Source organism: Wasmannia auropunctata, unplaced genomic scaffold (assembly GCF_000956235.1).
Source record: "Wasmannia auropunctata unplaced genomic scaffold, wasmannia.A_1.0 LD334170.1, whole genome shotgun sequence".
Classification (NCBI taxonomy): domain Eukaryota; kingdom Metazoa; phylum Arthropoda; class Insecta; order Hymenoptera; family Formicidae; genus Wasmannia; species Wasmannia auropunctata.
This window is the reverse complement of record NW_012028720.1, coordinates 345,293-365,157: the sequence shown is the minus strand read 5'-3', so window position 1 is coordinate 365,157 and position 19,865 is coordinate 345,293. Positions and strand designations below refer to the sequence as shown.

Genomic DNA, 19,865 nt, shown 5'->3' with positions numbered 1-19,865 from the left:
CGAGAGCTTTATATTAAAGTACTCAATTGCAACTCGTCATCGTTTTTTTGTCATCGTTAACCTAAAATATTCGATCATTAGTCGGGAAATGGTATCTCATTTGTCGAATCTTTTATTTGCAACTGTAAATCACGTTCTCGTCGAAACTCGTAATTATTCGCGATCGCGCGAGATGCGCCTTTGCGCATGGCTCCGATGTCGAAACGAAAACTTGCACGCGCTCGATTCTAATTCCGGCGAGCATTAATCATAGGGACACTATCATGCTTACCTCTGTTACGTCGCTCCTGGCATCGAGATATAGTGGTGCAACAGTAATATCTCTGCGTGCAATTACAGCCATACCGCGCGCATCTCGCGATGTATCTCGATGCCCATCACCTTTTCTCAGCCGGTTGGATAAGGCCTTGTATACATATGCATATCTCGTCTAGGATAGTAACGAACACTCCTGATGACATAAGGTGACTTAAATTACAGAAACGATTTACGAAGGATAAAATTGAAATCTCGTTTCATTCGGTTTTCAATTTTTCATCTAAATTGGCAATTTCAATTGCAATAATTTTCAATTATATACTATCTTTTTGTGCAATTATGATTACGTTATGAGAAGTCAATGTTTCATAATTATTATTTAAAGATTATTGCTTTACACATGATTCGATTGTTCATTTGATTTTTCTTATTGCAAATTCTAGTTTTGTTTAAGAGGAGTATTTTTTTTACGTAATTATAATTCTTATTTCTTTTATTAGATGATTAAATATATATAATTATATGTTTAAATGTAAAATATTAAATATTAAAAATAAATATATATTTTGTATGATATTTTTTTTTAAACACAACTGGAATTTTGCAGAATTGTTATTTGTATATTTCAAACTTTATTTAATATTAAATGGCCTGAATTTTTTTATTTTAAATTTTCCTCCTGAAGATTGCACGTGACGTGTCGATATCAGGCGAGTTTCATGCATAACACGAGACGCATGCTGAAAATACAGCGCAAAAGGTGCAAAACAAGAGTTTCGAACCCGCAACGCGTTCATCTATTTCCACTGCACGCTGTAATTCGATGCAGGCCTTCCTTCCTTCTCTTTCTCTCTTCCCCCCCCCTCCCTTTCTCCTCGATAATTCTAACATATGCATTTACCGTCTGGCTTGTTCCTTCTTCCTCTTTTCCAATTATCTCTGTACCGTCTCTCGTAAGGAATCGCGGAACTCAAACGTGATTGAGCCGAGTTTTCACTTTCACACGATTTCTAACCGAAGTTCAACGAGCGTCGTCCTCCTCGCTGTTGCATTCAAGGTGCATCTACCACTCGAACCGCGGATCGTAGACGCAATTGCGGGACGACACACTTCCGGTCGCCTACCACTGCCGGATTACGAGCCATAGACTGTAGACTACAGGCTGCAGACTGCGCTGCCTTCTCTCGTGGAGAAGTTGGTTGAACTCCAATTTTCTTCATGCATTCAACGTCTCGCGTGTCGCGTCTGCGATATCAATTAAGACGACGGTGCGAATACGACAAACAAATTTTGCTAACATTTAAGCGGTCTGCGTTGAGCGTCGATCGATATAACTTGTTAATGCAGCATCCGGTGATTAATATTTATATCTCCGATTGACGCGTCATATATAATTCCATTTCCGACCCTCTGATTTTCAGTCTTTTTTATTTTCCCTTATCGGCTATTTTTTCTTTAACTTTTTTTGTTAAATTTTAATATGATAAAAAAACTCTTATCACTCAGTGGATTTTAATTGAACTTTGCTTTAAAAGAAGTCTAATCTAAAGCTTTTGATTTTCAAAACATTTAATATTAAAAATCAGGAAAATGCTTGAAATATCTTTATTGATTAAAATTCCAAGTTTAATTTATCGTAGAATTTGTAATTAAAAAGACATTTACGCTTTCCGACGCTGTATATTTTAGGAAAAATAATTGCAGACATACCATCTTTCCTTCGTGCCTATGTTACATAACGCCTCCTAATTATCCCTGTAAATGTTTTGCAAAAATCTTTTTGAAGAAGGCGCATGTTCCTTTTATATCGTGCTTTCCGCACGGCGTGCATGTCAATTTAATAAATTACTTTTACTTTGATCATGGAAGTAATAAAATTAATTAGTACTTGATTAATACGAAACCGCGCGTCGCGACGCCGTTCTCGGCTTCTTCCGTCGCCGTTGGATGTATCCATGATTAGCGACACATCGCCGTCGTCGTCGTCGCTGCCGTTGTCGGCCAGCGTCTATTTTCGCATGCTTCACCGGTCGATACTAGGCTAGATCCAATTACCGGTCGCCGTGGAATTCGCCTCGCACGTGGCTACGTTTATCATGCACGGGTACGCGTGCGAGACATACGCACTTGCGCGCTCACGTGGCGAGCGTAATGCTTCCTATTGAACAATTAATTTTTTAATGAAATTATTTAATCAACGAAATACACCCATTAAATTACATGAGGTCACGTAAACGTTGAATATGTCGCTGTTAAATTGTCCGCGGTAAACACATGATGGGATCGATAAAATTATCTGATGAACATTCATTAAGGAAATACGGAGATATAAAATTATTAATTATTACCAGAGACTTTTTTATTTGTTAAAAAATATATTTATTGATATATTTATGTTTTTTGAAAATATTTATATTGGAAATAATATTTCTTAATTAAGCACAACGTTATCTTCTGAATAATTTAACGCACTTATGTACAATTACATGCGTCAACTAATTCTTTAATTATGCAATTTGTCATTGTTTTTCTGAAGAGCCATAATCACGAAGTAGATTTCTGTCACTTTAACTGAACCTTCCTTAATTCAGTTACCGCAATCAACTGACTTCCAGTAATATTATCCGAGTCGCCTGTGCACGGAAAATGTAAATTCAATTTCTACCGACGGTGTATCGGCGCTTTAGCAAGATTACCCCGCTTCCCACTTTCGAATTAAATTACCTGTTTAATGTCACTTATTTTATTGCATTATTTCTGCGTGTAACCGAATCCGGAAGAAAGCAGTAACGTTTCCTCGTAATCGATTTGCGTTTTATTGCAATTTGATCGGGACGCTATTTGTATACGGCGTGTAGCGGAAGGAATATGTTTTTGCTTTTCACGCGCACTCTCGGATTTCGCACGCGAGCATGTTTTTGCCTGCTCAAAGCGAAAGCGCGAATGATATTTATCGACGCTCGCGAGATCCGACGAGAGATCCGCCTTTTTATTCTCCTCTCTTATTCTACACACATTCGCGTTTTTGTTTTTCTCTCACCTCATTCGCAGATTTGCAAAGCATTGGTGTCCATTATCCGCTTCCACGATGGAACGCGCCACGGAAATAGACGACCGCGGGATTTGCGGGTATGCGTTAAAACGCGAAAATAGTATCTGGCATTTCAGGCAATAGTCGCGCCAACAATTTCTTTTTTTCTCTTGCGCTTCGATTTAGCGGAGTCGTAAACGTATTAAGATGTTAATGAAGACGCTTACGTCCGAAGTGTACATTTAATAATAATGATGTTTAACTGAAAAATGTTTTAATTAAAGAATTAATTTTTTTGAATTTGTTTATTTTTTTGTATGAACAAAAATTTGCTGGTTTGGAAGAAAATCTATTCTTAAAAATAAATATCTTTGTGTGCTTGTTCTTTATTGAATTCGTTCATTGTTGTTTGATTGGTCATATACATAATTTAGATCATTAATATTAAAACAATTATGTGGTCGTATCGAGTGCTATTTAATAGCACACATTGTCTAGTACAAAAGTCAGGTTCTATTCTAGAAGGAAGCTATTGGACATTTTAGCACAGTCTATACAAATAGTACCACGCAGTCTAAACGCTCGCCGAGGTCTGCGATAAACATAGACTTGCGTGCCTGCGAACTAATTAAGCCGGCTTCTCCCGTTGGCCGCAAATAAAATAAACCGAAGCCCAACAGGACCGTGGTCTGCAATATATTTCCACACAATCGCCTCTGGTAGAATAACATATACTTTTACAAAAGAGGCCATTTTTGGAGTTAATGCTTGTCTATTTTTCAATCCTCTTTGCGCTATTATAATATTAAACAGGTTATACATAAAACTAACGTCGTGGAAAGATTTAAAGCGTGTAACTTAAATCTAAAGTAAAAATAAAGTAAATAAATGTAGAAACGATATTTGTATCTATTTAGAAACGGAAAATCAAGTCTTTTTAACAAAATATTTCTTCGCGACGTTTGCCGGGGCGCATTTACGTCAATTCTCGCACGAACTTCCTCGAGGTACGGAATGCAAATTCCTGCGTCGATGATAGGATCCGATTGCGTCGACTATTGATAGCGATTAAGTCATTGTCGCATTATCGAGTATATATCATCTTCATGAATGACCATGGAGAAATACATCTGTCGTTTCGCGACGAGTATCTGCAGTTCTTCGCGGAGCTCCGGACTGTACTGTTCTTTTTAGTAGTCTCCACTAGTCGTGCCATTTATAAAACGGTAGACAAATGGGAGTGGTAATGGCAGACAAAAAGCATTGTGTGAACAACGTGCAATTCTTAATAAGAATCTCACGAAGTACATCTTGATAAATATCTTTCGCTTTTCATGATAATTTAGTGAAAACACATTGTGAGATACTCATTTTATATAACTTTATTATTACATTAGTATAAATTTTCTCATATCTATCTAATTTCTTCGAGCAAATAATATTTTACTTAATTGTAGAATATAAATATATTTTATAATAAAATTAAAATGTATTTTATACGTACTTTTATTTTTTATATATTAATCTAAAAGTAGATGACTGATTTTTTTGCGTACTTGTGCACTTTTTCTCATCAGATTTTGATCTGCAGCCTCATTTTGTTAAAGAAGTTTTTACTTCCACCTTTTTAAAGTGCATATGTAAAAATCAGATCGCAAATTAAGTTGGTTGCTACTTTGATGATGCGATTCCGCGATTCTGAAAAGTCCCGCGTGCTTGAAATAAGATCATCTCGCGAATCATTTCCGGTCGTAACCGACGATTCCCACGACGGTTTTTATCGGATGCCGCGATTTAGCGGCGAGAGGTCTGTCTACCGCGAACGGCAGGGTTAAAACGGAGCTAGAAAAAAATAATAGGAAATGAGAAAAGAGAGTCGCGCGATTACACGCATCGATGCTCTCCTCCGTCCGCCATTCTCTTTCTCCTTTTTCCATTCCTTTCTTCTCGTTGTGTTATTCATTGTTCCTCGGGGCCATTGCGCCGTCACCCTTATGTCTCTTCTGCGTCTCTCTTTCTTCGGCCTCGTTCGCGATCGTACGCTCGACAAATTAAACTTCAACTCGCCCCGAAGTGCTTTCCGTTCGCGTGAAGACGCATCGCGCACACACACTCTCAATTTGGTCGCGTAATAACCAAAGTTTCTCTCCGTTGCCGAAGAATTCGGCACTTGCGAAGCAAGACTGATGAAAGATGCCACAATCTGCGCGATACTACCTAATTTTAGAACAGTAATAACGAAAGATGTACGTATGTATAAACTATATGTCATTAAAATGTAGAAAATCAGAAAATGTAGAAGTAAAATATAGAACAAGTGCTAATAATGTTATATCGGAAATATTTTATGTGCAAAATTTTTTTGTGCTGTTAATGTTAAATTAATACATAAGTAATATAGAAATAAAACGAATACATTAATTGCTTAGATTTAATATTTTTAATACGTTTATTTCGTCGATGGAATATTTGTGTTAATATGTCAATATAGTGTATTAAAAGAACTAATGAAAAATTGATAAATATAATTAAAAATCAGATATATTAAAAAATATATAAATAAACGGAAGTACATATAATTGTTATATTAATGTAATATTCAATTATATTCTTATAATTCTGTTGTGCAATGAGAATGCATTTTAATTATTTATATGTGTGCATGTGAAAGCATATAGCAATTACAATCATACAATTTGAATGAATTTTCATATAGCGTATAAAACATTAATAATAAAATTAGAGTTTAAATTAATATTATTCTTTTTAGGGATAACAAAATGAAAGATAATAAAAAATAATTAAAATTATTTTCACACTGACAATATCTTGAAATTATGAAGACGCGTTTCTCCGCAATCTTTCTTTACTGGAAGAATACGAATTATTATTACAGCATCGCAATTATAATTTTGCATCGCGAGATTGCACGTTGAAAATTGAATTTTACGTCGGCTTGTCGACGTTAGTTGGTGTTACATATTTGCTATCCACATTCCCTTGCTTTCTTCCTCTATTATTTTATTTCTCATCTTAAATCTGTTATATGGTGAGGTGTCGAGAATAGCTACAAGCATGATCAAAATTAGTATTCCCTTCGAGGATCTCGCAAACAGATATCTCACCTCGATGTGCTTTAGGCCTCGTTCTTATAACTCGTCTTATCGTACGCGAAAATGCAATTCCGTGCAGTCTCGACCGCATTTGCCGTCTCCTCGTCCTAACTTATGATCCCGTGAATACGTAATGATAATTTAATGGATCGTTAAAAGGAGGTGCTGAGCTCTTTACAGATATTAAAGAGGTGTGTTGACTTAGATTACATTGCAGAAGCGTGTTTTTTTAACAAGAGAGTATTAAGTAATATTCGTATAAAAACCTATGAGAACCTATATTAAAACCTACATGGGGAGAATTTTTTTTTTAATTTACCTTGCAAATCATGTTAATTGTGGGACAATGTAGTATTTAGGCAAATTTTACTGTGCACTACAATAAATTTTACTGTAAAATTTTATTGTAGTGCATAGTAAAATTTGTCTAAATACTATATTGTCCCATAATTAACATGATTTGCAGGGTAAATTCAAAAAAAAATTCTGTATGTGTATAAGTACTTTCGGGTAATATACGTTCTTATAGATTTTTATAAAACGTCCTATTAATATATAACACTAATATATTATTTTTACCCAAAAATGTGTTAACTTAGAAACGTAAAAATTAAAAATAATAAAATTAATTTGATACATATTCATAAATGCTAACTATTTATGAACAAATTTATCATCTGAAGAAAAAATTAATCATAATATATTTAAATATTACTACTGAATATTGATTATACTAAATTTATTTATGTTGTAACTTTGATTTTGATTAATATAATTATAATTTAATTTATTATTTTAATATAAAAATAGGTGCTATACTTAAAAGGTTTTAAAATTGTTTGCACTTGCTATTTATATGCTTATAGCTTTATGATTTCTTTAGATTGATTGCGACATATATCCTCGATAATTTGATAGAATTCTTAGAGGTTAGAGATTCATCGATTATTGGGTCGGAATATAGTTAAACCACATTTCATTTTATATCTATTGATCGTAAGCGAAAGAAAAAGAAACAAACACGCGGATTATTTTAAAAGTCATTAAAAAATTTAAAGTAACTTAACGGCCCCTATAATCCTACCGGGATGGCTAAAACTGCCGCAACTTTGATAAAATGGTGCAATAACGTCTGACAGTTTTCCGATGGAGTCAATGCGAACGCGTTAGTAATTGTGTACTGCCCAAATAATTTCGTTGGTGAAAATAGAAGACAAATTATGCCTAATTGTAATTATACGCTTTCTTTTCTCTTCGCTCAACGTCATGGTCCTCATATATATTTATACACATATACACACACATTTCTAGGAGTAAAAGGCTTTTCTCGTCTTAATGCTATTTAATTAAATATTTTCTATGCACTTTGCCATTTTCATTCGTTACGCTTCCATTTCTAGCTGTGGAACTTAATGTCTGTGCCAGAACTATGTCTTACGTAATATCGCATAGAAGCCCTGCTCCTCGGCAACCAATAGAATGAAAGCCACCACTCACAGTGTATATTTACACGACGTCGATTTCTGCCGGTCTTAGTATCATTTGCTCGATAATCGTGTTACGATACGTCCGAACAAACCACGTCACATTGCAGAGACATCGAAGTATTCCGCATGTGTGTTTGTAGGAAATGGTTAGGAAATACTACGAAATTCGGAGGTGCAAATTAAAAATTCAATAATTCTGTTGATCGCTTTTGACAGACTTAAATCCTGCTGTCCGTGGATTGTCACCTATTATTAATCGCTTTTTATTGAGATCTTTGTTTTCTCTTTTTTTTTTAAATGTATTTATTAATTTAATAATTATTATACCTTTTTTCGAGTTTTCTTTTTTTTACTTTTTGCTTACTGTTTTAGAATTTTTAAAGATATGCTTTTGATCGATATTTAATTTCTTAACGTTGCATCATGTTTACCTCTTCAACTTGCAGAAAGTATGTCAAGTTTGTTATTAAAAGGTTTAGTCTTTCGAATTTAAAATGAAACTTTAATATTAAATTATTTATAAGAAAAGTATGTTTATTCTTATGTTTGATGCTGTATTATTAATTTCTAAATGCTGACCATTATTGATGTTATCAAAAACAGTCTTTTTATTATTTCTTCTTATTAATATTTATATGAAACTCATTTCCCTATTTAAATGTATTTGTTTTTCGCCTTATTATACTTCTTTCATCCCCACTTTTGAATATTGCTGGAAATAGGCAAGGGACAAGTGAAGGATTCGCCGATCTCGCCAGTCGACTGCTCGCGCACTTACGGATTCGTCCGGCCGACCCGGCAAAAAGTGCAGTGACCGTTATTTACGGTTATCTTCGCTCCGAGCAAGTAGGTTGGTCGTGCGCGTAAAGCGCGCACGCGATATGCCGCACGCGCTTCGCGAAAGACGAGGGGGATCGGACCGTCGACTCTTTTTGCGCCGTGAAATCGATTTTCCGTATCCCCCTGCCGCGAAAGAGAGCCGTGTGAAATCACGACCGCGTGAGAATCGTCACGCTGCACGCAACGAGCCGTCGATCCAAAGCGAAATGTAGGCCGGGCATTGATTATCTTAAGCAAATTCGAGAGGCACGATTGTTTGACCGTAAATGAAACTGAATGGGCGTGACGTTCGTTAAATTGATATATGAAATAATTAAAATCGCAGAAGAAACGTATACTGCGATGAGATAGGTAGATTTTACGCGACGTTTCACGAGGCGAAGAGTTTCGAAGAGAAATTAGCTATTATTTTATGTTTTGTATTTCTCAAATGTGAAGAGTTCATTATATACGTTATTTAATAGGAAATTATCGTGAACGCTTTGCTGAATAATTGCTAGATGGGAGTGTCTTCCTTGACTCGAAAACATAAATCTTTCTATTGCTTAAAATAAAAGACATTTTACGAATTTCTGAGTACTGAGCGTCTGTTCAATTTTATTTGATGATCGAGCGTCTGTTCAATTTTATTTGATGATCGTCCTTATGGAGATGATAGACTTTGACGTAAGTTTCGCCGTACGGCGCAATCATGTACGACGAATCCTCATCGCGACTTCCTGATGACGTCGCTCTCTCTGTGTACTTGTGCAATGGGTAAACTAAGATCTAATGGCTTCCAAGGGAGGCGGTTCTGCGCGGCATTGTAATCCGTAATGTAATCAGCGGATGGCGTTATAACGGACTGTTGCGTGTGTGAAACGAATCGGCAAATACCGTGCCGTGGAGCAGGGTTTTAGACCGAAAATCATCGCGAGACGGAAACGGAGAAATTTCAACGGTGTGTTGTTTCTTGGCACGGGGTTGCCATGCGGATCTGGAAAGTCGCGTGTGAATCGGGAAAATTGGAAATCACAGAGAAATATCAATTGGGAAAAGAAGGCGGGAAGAAAATCGTTGAAATTGCCTGAAGTTTCGCGATTTGTCATGGGAACATAATTTGATGAATCGTTTTCGCGAATAACGCGAGCCACCGCGCGTAGGAGTTTAAAGGAAAAAAATCTGCCTACCATTCCGAGCTATTCCGCCGGGTGCGGACAGCTTTATAATCGTGCTGACGCCGCGCGGGCATCGCGGCGGCGATTGTTTGCGTAAACTCGATGGGAGAGGATCACTCGAGGGCCCGATGCGCGCAAAACGCCTCGCGGCCGCACAAATATCGGCGGTCCGCGTCCGCCGTCATTATTTAATAAGCGTCAAGGCTGAATGCCGACCGCGTAAGTGCGCGACATTGCAGACGCTCCAGTCAAACGCTACTGTCCCTATGATTCACTCACGCTTCGCTGTCGTTTAAGGACTCGCTTTACAGTTCCCCTACGGTTCCACTTGGAACACACATGATTCTTTCTCTCGCACGCGACCCGCCGTTTTCTCTGACGATTACTATATGACGTGTGACATTTTGATGTGATAACGGAACACACTGCGTCATGTCTTGCCAAAAATTCAGGTTCCGCATTCATAACTAATATTTAAGAAAATCTATTTAATTATTCAGCTCTTTTTTTCGACAAAACTGACGGAAGATCTTTTAATTTTAATTATGATTCATTCTTTTTTCATTCGCATCTTGCGAGTTTAATTCGCAGAAACGTTTAATTTTTAATTCAAATAATTTTTTAATCAAGTTTATCACATTTTGCTACAAACTTAAGTAAATCGAATTTGTCGAGTTTAAGCCTGAAGAGATAACATTCTCATTCGCGAAAAAAAAACCGCATCGATGCCTTTATCGTCGTTTAATAATACTTATTCCTTTTTTTGCTATCAAACATTTTTATATGCCATTAGATATTTACCTAGTCTCCAATAATCCGTTGACATTTGTAAAGTTTCCCGGCAGGATAATTTCATGGTGGTGTAATCGGGGCAGGATCGCTTGATCGTGATTAATTCTTGATACACGGTGGCATATGAGCACGATGTATGCATGATCCGCGTACACGTGTGCTTCGGGAAAACGCGTCACCGAGTTTGTTTACATGTTCTACAACTCGTGTTACTCGTGCGGCAGCAGTTAATAGACATCCATCCTGTCGCTTAACGCGAATTACACCCACGTGCGACAGACGCAAAGAGTCTTTCTGGAATGTGCGCAGGTTCGTGTGTATTTATTGGTTTTCAGAAAAGTCTTTACGTGGAAACCATGGCGGAGGGATGAAAGCTGAAGCTATTACGATATCAGCTCGACTCGATCGTGTTTTATCATTTCTGACGTGCACTAGGGAAAAGATCTTGGTTACTTTGATTTTACGGTTGTTGTCGAAATGATGAACGAGTCATGAATTTAGACCAGTAAACGAAGGATAGGATTTTGCAATAGTTAAAAATTTAAATATAAAAATTATTAGACTCGATTCAATTTTTTATTGACGCAAATGTTTTTCAATATTTCCGTTCTGTGTATTTAATGTAAGCGCGTAGAAAATAATAAGAATGACGCTATTTAAAAAAAAATTAAGGCATAAACAAAGCTGTTTCAGTACGAATTTGGTTGTCACTCGATTGCCTTCTCTGAATCAATCATTTTCATACGAATATAGACTCATACTTTCGCACTTTCCGACAGGTATCCGTTCGGAACTAGAGCAATCAATATCACTTTGCGACTTGATGGTAGAAAGACATATGTCATGTACACGACATTAGTCAGTCCTCCTGCGGGCCTCGGGAAAGCATTGTATATTATATTTGACGTACGTGTCATACGTCCAAGAGTCCAAAAGTCTTTTTTAAGGGAATGATATTAGTCGTTTCATCGTTACATTTTACGCGAAAAACGAGACGAGAGGTTAAATTAATCGAGTAAGCAAACCCTTTTAGTTGAATACATTGTGTCCCAAGTCCGTTAGCAACGTATCACGCAACGATGATTAATACGATGTCCGAGATAATTAACGTCTAGTGCAGTTATGATAGCGCGATATTCCTGACAGGCGCGTCTAATCAACGCTCATAAAATAAACCGCAAGGGGAAACCCTTGTATGTAGGTCCGCCGTGCTGTAGCTCGGGCCATCGAACCTTTTCTCCGCTGCATTGCAGGCAAATTCGTGTATTAATGCGAGAAAGAAATTGTATTGATTTCTATATTAATTCTTCCGCGTATGCCAGTTGAGTATTTTAACAATCTTCTCTAATTCCAAAACGTTATGTAACGCTGGAGAAACGCAATGAATTATCGCAGGTGTTTTAAATATTTTATACTATATTTACGCACAAACGAATACAAGTAGAATGTACATGAATTATTAATGATTCTACATCGCATTTTAATCGCCTTCGTGCATCGACCATATAATTTCCCGGTCTTACACGTGGACTTAATGTGCACGTTAATTTCATAACGTTGCAGGATCAATACCTGCTTGTCAAGTACCACTGATCCTATTAAATTGAGTATCGAAACAAATAGATACGCTGCAGATTAACGCGAATTAGCACTTTGCCATTACATCGACGAAGCTTGTGTATCACGAAATCGTTAGAGTAACGAAATTTACGCGCAGTAATGTCTCTCTTTCTCTCTCTTCTTCTCTCTCATAAAAATAAATGATATAAATTAATGGAATTAAAATTATCTTTTTACTATAAAACAGATGAGGAACGATTTGACAAAATTAAGATTCAGAGTAAAGGTCACAATTTTTCCAGTGTCGGAATATTTAATACGTGTAAAATTTCAGTAAGTGAGTCACGTCATGCTGTCATTGCGGAAGCGTAATATCGATGCGTTTACATGCAACTTTTGTAAAAGGAAACGCGCTAAGTTGCCCAACGGATCTTCTTGCGGCTCATTGTAGCTCCTGATACTTATAACGCGCGATTGCGTAATAATGATTCATTCGATGACACCATGCGATGTCCTCGAAATAAAGCGTCCCTCATGAAGAACCATCATTTGCGTTATGGTAAACACACTTGTCGTGCAGTTGCGAAATGTGCCGTTCTTTTAAACCGGACGGAGAGGATTTGTCGCTCCATCAGTCAGGCTGATAACGTAATGACGCTTCCGTTGTTGCTTTAAATGTATTCAATGAGTACCTGCCCTGTCGTGAAAGGTTTCGTTGTAAGTTTCATACGCGTTTATTCGTCAGAACAAATATTTTGACTAAGAGGTATGATTTATCGCTTTATTTTCAATCGGATAAAAAAATATAATCCTGTTTGTACAATGATGTGTTAATTATAATTAATCCCGTAAAGAGATTATCGAAATATGAAATGTCACGCACGTAACGTAATGTGATAACTGTCGCATCTTTCTTATTCGCTCCCTTCACTCGAAACGTTCTGGACGTAATTATAAATGTTAATTATTTAAAGCTGCGATACATGACGAGTAGGGATTAATAGCGTCACAATGCAATTATAAATTAATATCTGTTGTAAAATTCTTCGCGGTTAGTGTTGTTATTTCAAACATTTAATATGCGGTTGTAAATCTATCTGCACGTTATCCGACGCTGAAATGTACAATTAACAAAGGACCTTTCATCCGAGGATCCCTTTGAGTCACGCGAGGGACTTTGTTATGGAGCAGCAAGTTATAATTGGGTCACCTTGAGCACCTGTCATCAGCCACTTAATCCTCAAATGCAAGGGAAAACGGGTTAGTGTAGAAAGTGCCGAAGGAAAATGGGTTACTGTAGAAACAATGTAACGACGTATTCAATTGAAAGCACAATAAAACATATTTTATCGATTCTCCTCTTTGCGTTTGAAAAATGGAAAATGTAAGAATACACCATGCTGTTTTCAAATTATGATTACAATTAATGATTAATTAATTAAAGAAGCAACACACAATATTTATTTAAAGTTTCATTCATAAAATATTTGATATTTATTGATAATTTAATTTAGAATCGATAATTTCTCACTAATTGCTCTAATATACCTATGTAATAAATGGCGTTACATTTCTAAATGTTGACATCACGAGTATATACACCTTACAGAAAAAAAGGTAGTGTTGCAAAAGAGTGTGACTCATTAAAATCACTCAAATAATTATATGACGGATTTCACTTTTTTCCAACTGTCGGCCTTCGAATGGAAATATACGCGATCTAAGCTTACGCTAGCCTCGGGACAATTTGCGCTCATAATGCGCATTTATAATGCTCCGTCATCTTTTGTGGGTGTGTAACTTTGGTTTTTTTCTTGTCTTTGAAAAGATAGTGACGTTCATAGGCAGTGTAACACTATTGTGTAACGCGTGGGGCATAGGTGAATTCTTTGTGCAAAAATTATTTTCTTCAAGCGTGACAATCGGAAATGGAGTGTCTCAGATATGTTCAACGTCAACGGTCTAATAATGATTAAACTCTGTAATTTTATTAAATTTTTTCTAGTGATTTCTGGATACAAAAAATATCCATAAAGTTGTAGAATATTTTGTATGACAAGATTAAATCAACAAGTGTCAAGATATAATTATTTACTCTAAAATAATTTATTTTTTTTAAATATGTAATATATTTATAGGAGGAAATACAAAAATATATGAGAGAAAAATTTGAACTGATGGTAGAATTTTTAGAAAGATAAACTCTCAATGTATTTATATTACTGAAAAGCAAAATTTTTAAACATAAAACATGCATCTTTAAATTTAATTAAAATATATTGAATATTTCTTCCTCTTTGTTTACAGAACAAAAGTACAAATTTTCTGGATAAATTTATTTTTTGACAATGCACCTTATTACAACTACAAAACAATACAGAAATAACTGATATTTTCCTCAATATTTTGTTTAACGAATTATCGGTCAGTTTTGCAAGGGTGTCGTTTGCCTTTTAATTCGTTCAAGCGATATTTTCATTGAGAGTAGTTGCATTAGGAGACATTAACACCGGAGATTGATGACACCGAATGACCTCTTTTCTTGTGCTCTCGTTGCAGGGGTGTTGGAGATGGCGGCCACCGAGAGTACGATCCGATTTAGCGGCCACACGTTGGACAAGGCGACCAAGGCCAAGGTGAGTTCGGATTTAGTTTCAACTTGATTATTCCATTAAGATAGTGGCTATTCTGCCCTCTATACTGCATTTGTCAATTCACTCGGAATAGATGATTCAATGTACAGAATATATCAGACATAGATACGATAAAAGTTTGATAATTAGAAACTTGTGTCATTATCTCTATTTGATATTAAGTGAAGATAAAACTTTATTATCTCTTTGAATCAATGAATTTTCCAATTTGTCGAGATTCTTTCATTTTAATATTAAATAACACTGTAAACACGCATCTGAGTATCTTGAATTTTTGATGAGGTAGGGTAGGTACGTAAACCGATTAAACTTTCTTACCAACTTTCGCAGTTTGACGCGACGGAACTTGTATAACAAACACATTGCATAATATAGTGATCGAACTATGTAATAATACAACTCTCATATCTTAATGAATTTAATCTGATCGGACCTGCCGTATCAAATCGGCTAAACAAACGGTAGGGGAGAGAAATCGGCACATAGAAGAATTATTACATCATATAACTGATAATTTGATCGCGTTCTCAATCGTCATTACTCGACGAGGAACCTCGAGTGTCCAGGTACATTTGCGTGAGCAAGAAATGTGGGTCAACACCGGAACAATTTTAACCGGCTGTAGAGGCGATGTCGACGAACCGTGTTGCTAATTAATGGTCACCGTTTTAACAAAGATATGAGCATTGCAATAATCTATATACTCCCGTGTGGTTGGATTTAATCCATCGGTCGCCATTCAGGATTACAGTTAATAATATAATGAATTTGCAATTCCGTCTGTTCACTATTACGAATAAAATTATAAATAACGGTATGTACGATAATTTTCATTTACGATCCTTCTGTAAATTTCGTAAAATATGAGACTTTGTGAGAAACGTGTATTTATATATCTCACGAAAGACATCTCGGTTAGTATAAATAAATGTACATATATATATCTAAATGCTATATTGTGTAAGAAAAAGTATATTCAATTATTAGAAAACGCCCTCTCTTGTTAATTTAATTAGCATTGAAAGTATATTAAGCCTAAATGAAATGTTGATTGCGAATTATTATTTGCAACTAATCACGTTGCATTGCTCATCGAATTGCGAAAATTTCCGCTTAATTTGAAACGCTTCTTGCTTAATAACCACGTATACTTTCCTGAGAAAATAAATTACAGAAAGTTAGCCAATTCTTCCCACTAATTACTGTGTAACGCTAATTATTACGCGATTACTCAACGAGCGTTGCCGACGATGCTCGATAATTTCGTTAAAAACCATTGTTGACCGTTGCAAAAAAGTTGCCCGTGTCAGCGTGTCTGCGCGAGCTTTTCGAATGAAGAGGGTTGCTACAAGTTTGGAGAACTGTGAAAATCCGAAAAAGTTGGGAGAATTAGAAACGGAGGAAATTGCAAAAAACCTCCGGAATTTGGCGTTTTCGCTGAGCGACCATGAATTACGTAATTAACGGTATTTATTAATGCTCGTATTTATTGTATATTTATAGAAGATTAAATATTGTTGCACAATAAAAGATGTCGAGCCTTCTTTTATTTTCGTTTTGTTTTTTACTTCGTGTTTTACGTCCGCTTTTCTTGAAACATAAATTTTAATTTGCATCATAATCTCAAATATTTTCGCTAACGGAAGACGGAAATGTAATTAAAACAGAAAACTTCCATCTGCAGTTGTAATTTCAATTTAGAAAGGTGGCAGTTTCTCTAGTGGGAAAATACGAGAATTTTTCAGTTTACCCTCTACGCGTCTCTACGCGAAACTGTGTCCCAGCGAAAAGTAACGCTCCCGAAACGTCTCGCGACATCGAGTGCGAACCTGATCTCGGTGAGCATAATAATCGCGCCAGCCGTGGTAACCGCGCGCGACCAGCGGAAGTGGTTTTGTGTCGTACGCGAGATAAAGCGTTATCGATCGCATTACGTCGAGCTCTCGAGCGACGACATTTGCAGGAAGAGGAGGATCAAGCCTGATGTATATGTATATATATGTATATATATGTATATATATATATATATAAAATGATAATCGGAGCATCGCGTTTTGCCTTTTGCAGGTAACGCTGGAGAACTATTATAGCAATCTGATAGCGCAGCACATCGAGCGGAAGCAGAGGCTGGCGAAGCTCGAGGAGTCCCTCAAGGATGAGGGCCTCTCGGAGCAGCAGAAGCAGGAGAAGAGGCTGCAGCATGCCCAGAAGGAGACCGAGTTCCTCCGGCTGAAGCGATCCAGGCTCGGCGTCGAGGACTTCGAACCTCTCAAGGTCATCGGCAGAGGAGCGTTCGGCGAGGTAAGGAAGAATCGACTGCGATAGGATCTGATGTATGACCGCTAATGAGCGAGCGAATTACAATAGTCAGATGTCGGTCTAATTGCGCTAGATTGCCGCGACTTTATATATGAAATCGTAAAGCGAAGCTTCTTCTGCGTTGTAATGAGAACGAAGAGTCGCGATGTCGTGATTGACGTACAATAGTTACGTAATTTGAAAGAAACACGGAAAAAAACTTTAATGGTAACGTGATTAATCTTTTCAAGAACGAATCTTAAAGTAGAATCGTGCCTTCTTACATGCGTCTTTATATTTTGCCTTTAGTTTTAGTTTTTTTTTTATTTTGATATTTGCAAGTATAATTTTGTTGCGACACACAGCTGTCTAAATTTCGTAAATATAAGTGTTAAGTAATAAATATATTATCGAACATCGTCATTTTATCGAGGAATGTAAATTTCTTATAAAACATTCGCTTCATTTAAATGACATCTTAAATGACACACTTAGTCCGTATGTGTAAATTATTCGTAATTTATGCAGGCGATTTGACCACATTAAAGACGAAGATTGACTTCTTCTGCTTGTGATTGCAATAATTACGATAATAACGGAAATACACGAGAGGCTCTCTCAGGCCGGTAGTCACATCTAGGAGAGAGCGAAATTTTCTCATTACTTCTCAGAAGAAGTAGCATTTCGCCTCGCTTCGCGGAGCAAGTGGAATCCCTTTCGTAAAATTCGAGATTAGACGGGAGAACGCTTTTAATCGCTCGCGACGGAAGTCCGCCGGCATTTTCACTCAAAACGCGCTGTTCTGGAACGAAAAAAAAAAAAAATTGCGCAGGTGAGACTCGTGCAGAAGAAGGACACCGGACACGTGTACGCGATGAAGATCCTCCGGAAGGCGGACATGCTCGAGAAGGAGCAAGTTGCGCACGTCAGAGCGGAGAGGGACGTCCTCGTGGAAGCGGACCATCAGTGGGTCGTGAAGATGTACTACAGTTTCCAGGATCCTATAAATCTCTATCTAATAATGGAATTTCTTCCCGGCGGTAAGTCCCGCTATCGATCGCTCGCGACAAAGCTGAAAACGGAAGCGCTATTCCTGGGCAATTCGTAAATAATTCGAACGGCATGAATTACAGGTGACATGATGACGCTGCTTATGAAGAAGGACACGCTTTCCGAGGAGTGCACGCAATTTTATATTTCCGAAACGGCGTTAGCGATCGACTCCATACACAAATTAGGTTTTATTCATAGGTACGTTCGTCGTGGTCTTGTCAATTCGTCTTGGAAATAATTAGGTTAAATGAAATTTGTTTTTTTTTAATGCATAATTTAATTACGTTACAAGTCATTGATTTCAATCTTTTAAAGGTGTTCTAAATATATTTGCGAATGTCTCTTTTGTGCGTGAAGTTAGTACACCAACATTAAAATTCCATAGTTTTGATTAGAGTTTCCGTTTTATTTTGAAGAAACGAAGAGTTTCCTATAGTTTATAATAAGAGTTCTACTTAATAACAATTAAATTTTGATAAGAAGTACCTCATTTAGTACCTCATTTTTTAAATTTAATTGAAAAATTGTTATTAAGCAAAACTCTTTTTATAAACTATAGGGAACTGTTTGTCTCTTCAAATTTGAATTCTAATCAGAACTATGGAATTTTAATTTTGAGATGCTTACTTTTACACACGCCTCTTTTGTGTGAAAATTTTTAAATTAAATTCTTGTCCCTCTAGTAATCAAGAGTTTAAAATTTTTAAGTTACTTAATCTTATCTATATTTAAATATATAATTTTTATACGTCGTATGTATAAACAATAAACTATTACTTATATTAGTTCAATTCTATTTTGCAGAGACATCAAGCCAGACAACCTGTTGCTGGATGCACGGGGCCACATAAAACTTTCTGATTTCGGGCTGTGCACGGGTTTGAAGAAATCACATAGGACCGATTTCTACCGAGACCTGAGTCAAGCGAAACCTTCCGATTTCAGTAAGTATTAATGCGACGTTCTCGCATGCGTCAAAGAGAAATATTTACGCTGATTTATGATTTAACCGATGCCTCGTCAATTTTTCACGCAGTGACATCATGCGGGAGTGGAAGCGGCGGCGCGATGGACAGCAAAAGAAGAGCCGAGAGCTGGAAGAGGAACAGGAGAGCGCTGGCTTACAGCACGGTGGGCACTCCAGACTACATCGCGCCGGAAGTGTTCCTGCAAACAGGTTACGGACCGGCTTGCGATTGTTGGTCCCTGGGAGTAATTATGTACGAGATGCTTATAGGTATGATACCTTGCGTATTTTTCTTTTTGAATTTATTTTTCATTAATAAATTATTTAAAAAATAATATACACAATTATTGAGATCTATTTTATTCTGAGATCTATTGGTATGTTCATATTATCGATTCAATTATCATTATTGATTATAAGAGAATTGTAACGGATGAGCATTAAAATAATAAAAGTTTGAAAAATTATTCTTTGCTAATAACATAATTGTATGTATTTTAGGATATCCACCATTCTGTAGTGAAAACCCACAGGAGACGTATAGAAAAGTAATGAACTGGCGAGAAACGTTGGTGTTCCCGCCGGAAGTTCCCATTAGCGAAGAGGCTAAAGATACCATTATCAGATTTTGCTGCGAAGCCGATAGAAGATTAGG

General features: G+C 36.6%; 1 protein-coding gene and 1 long non-coding RNA gene across 3 annotated transcripts in view; one reads left to right on the top strand and one right to left on the bottom strand.

The window, feature by feature from the left end:
- Positions 1-19,865, top strand: part of LOC105459690 (serine/threonine-protein kinase tricorner) — a 97,106-nt gene that overhangs the window by 72,507 nt on the left and 4,734 nt on the right. For both annotated transcript variants that reach the window (XM_011705918.1, XM_011705919.1), the window contains exons 2-8: positions 14,798-14,874; positions 16,960-17,193; positions 18,023-18,230; positions 18,324-18,441; positions 19,048-19,187; positions 19,280-19,480; positions 19,712-19,864. In XM_011705918.1, coding sequence (XP_011704220.1) covers positions 14,798-14,874; positions 16,960-17,193; positions 18,023-18,230; positions 18,324-18,441; positions 19,048-19,187; positions 19,280-19,480; positions 19,712-19,864 — 1,131 coding nt within the window. The remainder of the gene's footprint in view (positions 1-14,797; positions 14,875-16,959; positions 17,194-18,022; positions 18,231-18,323; positions 18,442-19,047; positions 19,188-19,279; positions 19,481-19,711; position 19,865) is intronic.
- LOC105459688 lies at positions 12,520-13,456 on the bottom strand. Its single transcript, XR_975713.1, has 2 exons — positions 13,378-13,456; positions 12,520-12,935 (listed from the first exon to the last, which is right to left on the bottom strand). It is a non-coding gene; the product is annotated as an uncharacterized LOC105459688 (long non-coding RNA).